Genomic DNA, 11,935 nt, shown 5'->3' with positions numbered 1-11,935 from the left:
CCTGACCTTAATTCAAAAACTAATTTGTTGTCTACCAGGACACAAGGTACTTTTGGTATAGGAATTCCTTATGGGTTCTGGATAGTTATTTTGGCTACTTTTATCATTTCTGTTTTTATTATTATTTCCCCACTTAAAAGTTAATCAAACATTTGTTTAGTCAGAAATAAAGCTGTACAGAATTAGTTTCTTAGCCTAAAGTAGGGTATTCTGCTGAAATTAAATTAATCTTTTCCTAATCTCACCTTTATTTGTCTTTTTAATTCTCACAGATTTGACAGCTTTTTTTTTTTTTTTACATCATCCCTTCCTTTAGGCCTTCTCTCCAGTAACAGTTCTTTTTCATTAGATGTATTTAGTAACTATAGAATTAATAAGGAAAGCAAGATGGAAAGATATAAAAGCCTGTGAGTGCTTGAATGACAATAATGTAAGCAATCATAAATAGGAGGAAATGCCCAAGCTATTGTTATACAATTCCAGGTAACTGTATTATTTGCCTGAAGATTGTCTAACGTGGTTCCAGCATTGTGCCTGTTTTATACCTTTTCAACAATGACCATGCTGTCTGTGTCTTAGTGATCCATATTCATTCAGGATACAGGCAGCATTCAAAGCATGAAGCAGATGTAATTATGGTTCAAAGATTGTAAAGTATTCTTGCTTTTGACTAAAAAACCATTCTGTTTCAACATAATACGATATTATTTTACATTGGTCAAGTCTCTCCTTATACATAATTTAATAAAATGGCTATTCTATTTAAAAAGCAGCTAGAAGTAAAATCTCTTTACTATGTTATTCCTTTTGAAAGAAAATCTTGCTGGTAGAGAAGGACCTGGGGCAGAGATAGAAAGAAGGAAAATGCTAATTGGTGATATGCTCCTAAACTTGCCTCAGCAAGCCTAGCTGAAATACAAGGCAGACAGGCAGGTACATGTTGCAGCTGAGTTATCAAGCCTGATCTCAGACTAAATACACAGTTGGAAAATGTGAAATAGCCAGTGTCCATTTATTATGCATATTTATTACACAAATACCTACGTGTAGATTTTCACACATTTATAGATTTCATCCATTTGTTACATGTAGCCAGTGGTGTTTATGTGCAAGTTTGTCACAGGTTGCAAAATTTTATTTATATTAGAATAATCCCTTTGCTTTAACAGTAGGAGCTTTAAAGAGGGATCATTTACAACAGGTAGAAGTTTATGAAATGGGATTATTGGCTTCTACAAACAAGTAGTTTATATTCAGGGATAAACTAGCAAAAAGGGACCTGAGCTTCTAAAATCTATTTCAAAATAGTTCTCAGGGCTACCAGTATAGATCGTAGCAAAAATGATTTGCAGTAACGTTATGCTTTAACAAAACAGGAAACTAAAACAACCACACAGCTGTTTGCTCACGCCCCCCAAGTCAGGCTGGGGAGAAAATAGGAAAAAAAAAAAAAGATAAAACTTGTGGGTTGAGATAAAGTTTAATGGAACAGAAGAAGATGACTATGATTATTGTTGTTAATAACAGCAACAACAATACCGATAATATTAACAACAACAGCAACAAATAATAATAACAATAGTAGTAGTAGTAATAATAATAATAATAATAATAATAATAATAATAATATACAAAACAAATGAAACACTGCTCAGTACCATCTGTCAGCTGGCACCAAGCTAGTTCCTGAGCTATGGTGCCCCCCTGGGCAATCCCTCCAGTTTATATACTGAGCTTGATGTCCCATGGTATAGAATATCCCTTTGGAAAGTTTGGGTCAACTGCCTTGGCTGTTCCCTCTCCCAGCTTCTCAGTGGCAGGGCATGAGAAGCTTCAAAGTCCTTGACTAGTGTAAGCACTACTTAGCAACAACTAAAACATGTGTGTTATCAGTGTTGTTCTCATACTAAACCCAAAACACAGTGCTATACCAGCTCCTAGGAAGAAAATTATTTGTATTCCAGCCAAAGCCAGGACAAGTGACCACAAAATAAAATCATGCTACAAGGTCTAGAAGAGATTTGCTACATCTCAGTAGCAAAGCTGAAAGATGAAATTAAGCAAAGTTTGGGTTTTTCTAGATAAATGAAATCTGCAAAGACCTTTTGTACAGAGAGTCAGAGGCCGTGGTATCTTTCTCTGTCGCTCTGTATGTTGGAGCTGTTGAGGCTTCTTTTTGGTTTGCATTTGTTTGGTTTGGAAGGGAGAGGGAAGGAGAGCAGGCCCTGTTCCTTGTGTTGTGCTTCTGAACATCCCACTCTTCAGATTCTTCATACCTGTTCAGTTTTCAACATAAATGTCTTCATGACGACTCTGTATGTACATGGTTGTTTTTTTTTCCAGGCTTGTCACTTACTTAAAAACAGCTTTTGTTCTTCTCTCTTGCTCAGGTGTAAAGGAGCAGCACGGCGGGAAGTCGATACCATGGATACATTTGTCGATTCTGCTTGGTACTACCTGAGGTACACGGACCCTCACAACGCAGAGAGGTGAGGGCTGCAGGTGCAGGGCTGTCAGGTGGGCCATCCTCCTTCACAGAACAGAAGGGAAGGACAAGACCAGACACTCCAGTGCTTCCACCTTCTAACTGCTTTTACAGAAGGACTCATAAACCCCAGGGCTGCCCTGATTTCGTGTCTGCTCTTTAGCCTGAGCGTGCAGTGTACACTAGGAATTGCTCTGAAAATGTGCCATTTGGTTGTTCCCTTGCCAGAAGATCTGCAAGAGCAGGATGTGTACACAGGTGTGTAAGCACAGGAGACACGAGGCAAGGGTGAGAGGTTGGCATGAAAGGGCATCATGGGGCAGGGCACAGAGATGTTCAGCTCAGGAGCTGCAGTGGAGCTCCTTAGTGGAGGATGCCATCAAAAATGACAGCTTACCATGACTTTCTCTGAGACCGTGGTAGGTTGCATGTAGTGTACCCTCCCTGACTGAGTATTTCAGTGTGTGGACAGACAGTGCTTTGTGCTTTTCCACTGGTTAGAAGAGGAATAGGCCAGTGTAACAACCAGCTGCCAAGAATGGCACCTTCATCTCTCTCCCTTTGAATGCTGGTAGCTCTTACTACTTCCCCAAAGACATAAAGTGGCATTGCAACAAGCTCCTGCTGTACTGTCTCTTTGACTATTTACATAATTAATGAAAGGAGATTTTTCATGTGCTGGATATTAGTGGCTACAATATGGAGAGTGTGGGAAGATAGATGGAGTCATTTAGCTGTTTTTCTGCATCATGGATGGCCTGTGGTTGCACTGCTGATCACATTTTTTTCCAAAGAAGAAATTAGTGAAACAGCTCTACAATGTAGTCTGAGGAAGATAGGAGTTGCATTTTTTTAGATATTGATGCAACATTTAGATCTGTTTTGGGATTTATTTATTTTTTTGTTTGTTTGTTTGCTGTCCAGAGCAGTGTCTCTGTATGTACCAAGAATTTTAGTATAACTGGGCCAATTATTATATATATATATATATATATATATTTTATATATATATATATATATGTCGGCAGCACCAGTTTAGTTAAACTAAAGAAATACCTTCTGTAAACATTTATTTCACATTAATGTTAATTACTTTCTAGTGTTTCTGTGAATTTATTATTAAATAAATGCTTCTTCTCCAGAAGCATTTAGAGTTTATTTATAGTTTATTTAGAGTTTAAAATACTTACAGTTTCAAATATTTTTTGTGCATGGGCAAGACAAGAAGACCTTTTCCACAAGATGAACATGGAATAATTAGATATAACATCCAGCTGTCCAAGTAAATAGCTTCGTGTACCTAAATCTGCTTTATATTGAAATTACATTTCCTGGACTTCTGCACTAGATCACTACATCCATTTTAATATATATTAAAATTTGTTTCTGGGTCCATCTGTGACAAAAAGGTCATGCTATTACAAAAATTATGGATGGAATTATCAAGCTGACAAAACAAATAAATGTTTTTTGTAGAATGGGGCCATAAAGCATGTATTAAAGAACATACATACAAATGTTATTTTGAAGGCAGAAGCACATTACAGGAGACATGACAGCATTTAATGAAGATGTAAGAAATGCTAGGAAACAGTGCAAGTGACCTCCAATAACATAGTTAATATGCTCTAGATGACAAGTTTACTGTAAATTCATAGGGCATCCTTTAGTTGAGGTAACGATAACTTCAAAATTTTTGCAGCCTTATAGTAAACTCTTCACTGCCCCCTAATGGCAACAATGCAAACCTCCACTTAGAGTAAAGTCAAATATTTTCAGTGTGCTTGTCTGTTGTCTTTCACTGCAATATATTTGTATGTAGAAATTGATAAATACAAAAATTTAAAGGCTAGATACAGTTTATTTATGAAAAAAAATTGAGAGCAAGCAAATATTTTCATTGCTTTCTTGGGTGGATGAGATGTGAAATCTTAGTTGCTTCCCTAAAACATATGAAAATAATATTTTTGTGAATCTGATTTTCAGGGGCAATTAAAATTTACTCTATAATTTAATGAGTATGTCACTTCTTAAAGATGAAAGTCATCTGATAGCAAAATAAAAAAAATTATTACACATGTATAGCTCTCAGTAAATAGTGGTATCATGGAATCAGAGGATATTAGGGTTTAGAAGGGGCCTGTAGAGATCATGTGGTCCAACCCCCCTGCCAAAGCAGCATCACCGAGGGCAGGCCACACAGGAACACATCCAAGCAGGTTTTGAAAGTCTTCAGAGAAGGAGGCTGCACAACCTCTCTGTGCTGCCTGTTCCAGTGCTCCTTCACCCTCACAGTAAAGAAGTTTCTCCTCATGTTGAGGTGGAACTTTCTTTGTTCTAGCTTATACCCACTATTCTTTGTGCTGTTCCTGGGCACCACCAAGAAGAGACTGTCCCCTTTTGTCTAGTCCGTTATAAGATACTTTAGTAGAGCTGATCTTTTGTTTCTATATTGTATTTTTTCTGTAACTGTTTTTTCAGGCCCTTTAATAATGACTTAGCAGACTACTGGTTGCCTGTGGATTTGTACATTGGAGGAAAGGAGCATGCAGTTATGCACCTATTCTATGCAAGGTTTTTCAGCCATTTTTGCCATGATTTGAAGATGACAAAACACAGGTAGGCTTAATATATTTGTATTTTTAAAGTTCTTATTTCATTTTACTAGCAAGAGCATTAGCGGACATGACTATGATAATAGAATATTACCTTGAATAAGACTGAATTTTCCTGCTCGTCAGTCATAGCTGACTAATTTGCTTCTCAGTGTCAGTTGCATTTTCTGTTTGTATACATACACAGCATTTTTATTACACATGTATTGTGCAATAATATTGAGCGACAAAATATTGCTGTAGATTTTCAGCCTGCAAAAGATTGCATTATCTAGTAACTTTAGCTATTCTGAGGAGTGCTGTTATTTCAAATTAAGTAACAAGTTTCATTTTTATTTAATGACTTTTATATAATTAGTTTTAACTACTCCTGTTGCTGATGCTGCAATATCCTTATTCATAGCCTAATTCATTCTCTTTTGGTTAGAGGTAAAGTTTGAGGCAGGAAGGTGAGTCATCTGATATTCTTCTGTTCTTTGTCCTCTGAGGTTCCCATCCTGAACCCCATGCTTCCAGCGTCCTCTGAGGTTGACATCCTCATTTCCACTGAAATTCTGCCCTTTTTTTTGCCCTGAAATGACGTCACAGGAATGCCTCAGCAGGGGGGAATACTAGTGTCAAAACAGTGAAATATTGCCCTTTGCTTTGTCCAGTTTTCCCAGCACCAAAGACTTTTGAATAGATTGATTTAAAATGAGTGATCCCATGAGAACAACTGCTAAATAATTTCCCTGCTGGCAACTGGAATGCATTCATTCTTTACTAGTATCCACTCTAAATACTTCATGTAAAAGAGGAACCTACATATACATGGCACTGAACTCTGTTAATACAGTAATTTTGCTACAAAACTAGAAATTGGGTAGCTGTGGACCAGAAAAACAGTGGAACCAGCAGAATACTTCCCTGAGTTACGTCATAATCATTTCATTGAAAACAGGCCATGTGTTTTCATCACTCATTCTTGCCTGCAAAATAGTTTGCAGTGAAATATTTGCTATATTTGATGGTTTGGATGTGGATTATTTGTGTACCTGTGTTTCACCTTGTTGTTTCATGCCTGCACAGCTACAGAAGGAAGGCTGTTCCTTCTCTGAGGGAATGGGCCTCTTGAAGCAGATCCTCTCTATTATAGGCACTATTCCTTTAAGCAGAGAATTTCAGAGCTTCTCCTTGTAAGCGATTTCAGGTTTATTGGTTCTACAACAGACTGTACAGTCCTAATCTATCAGTCAAGTCCTAATCTATCAGCCATATAGTGGGGCTGTAACACACAGTAGCAAAATGTTCTTGCACTAGTCAAATTCTAAACACTATGGTGACTGAAGTATCGGCACTGCAAACTGAGATCACAAAGTTTGCTTGTAAAGTCAGCTCTGATGTGCAAGAAAATGAGGAGTTATGGAAAGAGGCCAGTTTGGCCTAAAAGGGACCTCCTCAGTGAGATCAAGTACTAGAAGTGTATGGAAAGGGGAAGTGAGAATAGATTGTCCCTTATGAGAACACATTAACTGAGAAGGCAGTGTAGAATTGGAAAGCGGCATCTAGAATTAAAACCAGTGAAAAATGTGAAGACAGTAAGAAAAGCATCTGCAAATACATTGATAGGAAGATCAAGGAAGGTGCCTAATACCAAATCAGACACAGAACCTAGTAGCAAAGGGCACTCTTTGCCTCAACCTTTGCTGTCAAGGTTTGTGCTTAGTTTGAGAGAAAGAGCTATTGCCCACTGTAGAGCAGGATTGAGTTTGGGATCACTTAAGTAAACCAGACAAGTACAAGCTAATGGGACCAAATGTGATGTATTCAATGGTGCTGAAGGAGGTGGCTATTACAATTCTGAGGCTGCAGTCAATAGTTTTTGGAAGGGCATGGTGATCAAGGAGGGTCCCTGTTGGCTGGAGAAAGGCAGATGCAAAACTCTTCTTCAAGTAGAGGCAAGAAGGATGATACAAAGTACTTACAGGACTGTCAGCCTCATCTTGTTCCCCAAGAGCATTGTAAGAAAATTGTTCTTGTAGTAATTTTCAGTCACAGGAAAGACAATGTGACTAGGAGTAGCCACAATGGATTTACCAAGAGAAATTATGCCCAACTTAGTCTGCAGTTTTTTCTCTGGTGAGGTGAGAGCTCTGTAGATGAGGAGAGAGCTGTGAATATCTTTTACCATGACTTTAGCAAGGCTCTTAATGGATTTTCCCATGGCATCCTTGTAGTCTAACCACAGATGCAGACTGGATAGAAGGAAAAGAATTTTGACAGTTAAGGTGGCTGGATTGGAACAGTTTTAGCAGAGAAGTTGTGGGATCTCTATCATGCATATTTTCAAAACACAGCTGGATGAGGCCATGAGCAACCTGAACTTAGGTCTGCTGTGAGAAAGGGGCTGGACCGAATGACCTCCAAAGGTCCCATCCACTCTACATTATTTTAAGAGGCTGATTATATAGCTGTATGAATTTGAAATGTGTTTTGTTCATGCTCCGGTGTGACAGAGCTGTAGCACCAAAGCACTGTGCCTGGAGTGGCCTAAATATGGTAAACTGGAGAAAATTAATTTCAATGAAAAAAATGCTCAAAAAGCACTGGCTGTCTCTAGTGATAGTAGCAGAGAAAATCACAAGTGCTTTCTGTAGAAGCAAGACCATGGAGAATTCTTTTAAGGCCATATACAATCTCAATAACTGTTGAACATGTGAGGGTATGTTACAGCCTTGCCCCTAGGATCTGCTGGTGTGCACTGTTTATATGTGTGTTTAGAACGCAAGACAACTGTGGCAAATTCATCCCCGTGTACAAGATTGTTTGCAAGTCTCAACTCCTTTATAAATATTACCAGGTGTCTTAAATACATTCTAGCATTGAATCAAAGACATGTTTGCTATGTCTTCCATTAGGACTGCTCAAGAGCTGGTTTGAGAAATATGAAAAGGATGATTAGAAACAACAAGCTTGTTGTTAGGAAGCTGTAAGTCATGGTTTGGAAGCTCACAGTTTCCAGGGAGAACAATAAAATGTAAAAGCAACTGCTCTCTTGTGCATTTTCAGTCTCTCTCTAGTAGCTCACAAATTGTGCACTGTTAAAATCAGTAAAACTCTACAAGATCTCAGTTAATGAGAGCTGCCACCATTTAAAGTGATATCTAGGATCCTGACATTTTTTTTATTCTGTTATTAATTTTTCATTTTGGTAGGTTTTCTTTGTGAAAATTTTCATTGTTTGGCTCCTATCTGCTGACTTTCAAATCCGTTGAAATATTTCCTTACAGTCCTTAATGCTGTTCTAATGGTTGTTAATGTAATAATGAGGCTGAAAGCAAAAGCTTAAAATCTTGTAGTTTAGATTTTAAAAGCAATCTCTTTACATACAATGTGCATTAGTACAATAGAAATATTATATGCCTTTTGTTTAAAGATGACACACATGCTTTAATAGAAGATGCAATGCTTATAGGCATCTAACATTGTAAAGGTGTCAATATAGTTTAAGTATTCCCTGAAGATGGGACATGATCTTTTTTTTTATTGTTTTTTAATGCAGTGAACTGATGAATATAGAAAGTGCTCCTCATCTCCTCGGTAATGACAAGGCAGAACAAATAGCACCCCCTGGGTATTGGTACATGTGACAACAGATTAAGCCCAAATTAATGTAATTTTGTTTTAGCAGTCTGGTCTGTAAAGTGCATCAGTTCTGGAATTAATTCACAAGCCAGTCAGCCCTCCCAGCTGTCACCACTGCCTGGAGAGGGGCCAGGTAGGCAGCAAGGGCCAGCAGCCTTCTCATCTGTTCCAGCTTAATCCACCGTGGCAAGTGTGTGCTGACACACATGGTTGCACCTGCTCAGCTGTATTACTACAGGTACAAGTTACACAGAATTTGGCTCTTCCCTTGATTTTACTAATCACTTCTATCTGCTGAACAATTGTACATGGAACCTAGCACACTCTTTCTCCAGGATTATAAAGCAATAAGAAGGTTTATTGTTACCATTAGATCAGCAGATTTGGCTGTGATAGAGAGCAGATCCGGTGAGAAGGCACTATTTTTGCATAGCTGCATTACAGAATAAAAGGTATGTGTATGACAGTAAGAATGTTAGAGCTTCTCTGCATTCATTAGGGACTATCACTATGGTTGATTTTAAGAAAAAGCACTCAGCTATTGACTGTGTAATATCTGAACATATGATATTGTTTGATTTTTTTTTTTTGTCTAAAATTATTGGTTCCCACATCCCCCAGCCACTTCTGGGCTTCTACAGGATTGTCAGATTGTTACAAGTCAATCTTACAGCAGGTTTCACAAGCACCTGAATTCAGCTGACAGTGGCTGACCAAAGTCTTGTCTTGACTATAGGGCACATTGTTGGGTTTTCTCGGCCTTTCTGGGACTGAAGGATGCAAGAACATGAAGATAGCTCCCTTGCTACCCTGATAGAGCTATCCCTTCTTCAGAGTCCACTGTTTATCACTGGTAGTGGCTCCACAGAGTCCTTCCAATCAGTTCATTTGTAATTGGATTGGAGGTCCCAGTAATCACCTTGTACAGGGCAGAGCAAGGAGCCTGAGGACATGGCTCTGAGCAGAATTTCCTGGTCTGTCATTTACCCTTGCCTCTCCATTCATTGTCTGCTCCTGTAAAGAGACATTACTCTGTCACAGGAATTAAGCTATATATGAATGTTACTGAAAGGAAAAAGATGGATTAACACACTTCATGTCTGGTGCAGCTGATCCTTCTTGGAGGTGTCAGGCAGACTTCACAGTTGGGGACCCATCTGATGTACAACATGCTCAAAATCTGCACGCAGCTGGAAGCCACAGTGGCCATACTGCAGCAAGGGCACAAACAGACTCACAGGCTGGTGAAGGCATATCCCATTCCATCATCCCTTCAACTTGAAATGTGACTCAGCATTCAAAGAAACTCAAGCTGCCTCTCGGGTTACCGTGCCAGCAGCATCTGTCTGAACATACCTGAGCTTCAGCTGTGCCCAGTGTTATGGCTCAGGAGGTATTTGTGATGCCAGGCCATGAGTGGGTGCTGCAGTACTTAGGTCAGAGCTGCATCACATCTGATGTGCTGCAGTGTCTTGGCAATCCCTTTCCACAGCCAAGAAACAGTAACTTTCTTCTAAGGGGAAAGTTTTAGGTTTAGTACGAAGTGTAACGCCGCATGAGACCATGAGATGGAGCCACCACAACGCTGACGAGAGCAACGTGGGCTTCAGGAGAAATCCAGCGCTGGGACCAATTTGATTCTATCTTTTATTAGACAGGCTCTGGCTTTTTCATTTTGGGCACGTCTCCATTTCCTGCAGTCTCCCACTAGTAACACATGCATTGTGTTTTTTTCCCCATGCTTGGTAATGTAGTTTGTATAGCATTTTTGTAGCCTCTGTCAGCGTAAACAAAAATAGGAAATGCTCATTTCTGCATTCAGCTATTAATGACTTGGCGTATGATCTGAACTAACTCATTGTCATTAAAAGAAGTGTTCCCTGAAAAATCACTTCCAGCGGAGAGCCTTATCTGGTTTGGATGTTCCAGCTACCTTGTTAGCTTTATTTTAGATAGCAGTAAGTGTAACTCTTAGTAACTGTTTAAGATCTTAACCAGACTTCAGTCCGAATGATGGAGGGGAAAGTATTTTCTTTTTTCCTTGCTATAACATCTTTAGTTTGTAGAATAAATTTATCTTGAACAGTTATCTTCTGAAGCATTTGTATACTGATTGTTGATGGTAGGATTACAAGGGCTTTGTTCCTGATTTTCGTCTTTTAATTAATTTGGTTATTTTGAGATAATTATTTGAGCTTTTAGATAATTACTGCCTCCTACTATTAAAGGTGGGTATTTTGCTTGTTTGTACTGTCTAAATTTGGCTTCAGTTGTCATCTCCTTTACTTGTTTTTAAGCAACAGGATTTTTCAGGCAACCTATAAAACAGTGTTTAGAAAAACATGTATAGAGATGCTTGAATTGCTACTCCCACTTAACATTGGTGATAAAACCAGGAGGCTGACTGAATGATATACTGCGTGCCAATGCACAGTATTTAAAGTATACAAAATATGCAAAGTAAAAAACTCATGTTCAGATATGAATATGCTAAAGATAAAGTATGAAGCCTGTCACTCACCCTCTCCCACTTTAAATCTTTTCCTTCAGATGACTTCAGAGTCAGCAAAAGGGTTTTAAGAGTAGTACTTGGAAGATGTCTGCTTTAATACAGTTAAAACATGCATAATTTAATAATACTTTAACTGTATTATCAAACAAACCACAATAGTTTAAATAATGAGATAAATTGTCATGTAATTTCTATTTCCTAATAATGTAAAATACTACAATGACTTAAAAAAAGTGAGTAGTGTTTTGGATTATGACTTTTTTGTATGTGTGAAGTAAATTATAGAAGCCTAGTTTTACTGATATTCTAGCTTATTGAAAAATATGTAAGTGAGGCATACTTTTTACATAAGTTGTTCTGGTAAATATGTGAGTCTTTGTTAGTTGGAGGTGGGGAAGGTGCATATTGTTTGATGCTGAGCAGCAGGAGTCATTAGTAGCCAGCACTGATGAGCATCTCCTCCTAACACTGGTCACCAGTGTCTTTATGTTGGAGGCTCCCAAGAGAAGACACCCCAGACTGTGCCTTCTGGATCTGGCTCTGTACCTCCTCCCTGGCACCTAGCTTCTTGGGGTTGCTGTTAGAACAGCCTCACTATCCTGATTTATTGAGTGGGGACCACTGGAGATTAATTTTGTTGCCTTTTTTTTTCCATTAAAACAATGAGATACGTCTGACTGACTGAATTAGAAATACAAG

At 38.5% G+C, this 11,935-nt stretch overlaps 1 protein-coding gene across 4 annotated transcripts in view; it reads left to right on the top strand.

The window, feature by feature from the left end:
- The window catches only part of LARS2 (leucyl-tRNA synthetase 2, mitochondrial), an 85,823-nt gene that overhangs the window by 49,586 nt on the left and 24,302 nt on the right, over window positions 1-11,935 (top strand). For all 4 annotated transcript variants that reach the window (XM_071735860.1, XM_071735863.1, XM_071735862.1 and 1 more), the window contains exons 13-14: window positions 2,391-2,489; window positions 4,967-5,104. In XM_071735860.1, coding sequence (XP_071591961.1) covers window positions 2,391-2,489; window positions 4,967-5,104 — 237 coding nt within the window. The remainder of the gene's footprint in view (window positions 1-2,390; window positions 2,490-4,966; window positions 5,105-11,935) is intronic.

This window comes from Heliangelus exortis, chromosome 2, assembly GCF_036169615.1.
Source record: "Heliangelus exortis chromosome 2, bHelExo1.hap1, whole genome shotgun sequence".
NCBI lineage: Eukaryota > Metazoa > Chordata > Aves > Apodiformes > Trochilidae > Heliangelus > Heliangelus exortis.
This window is presented reverse-complemented; position numbering and strand designations above follow the sequence as displayed.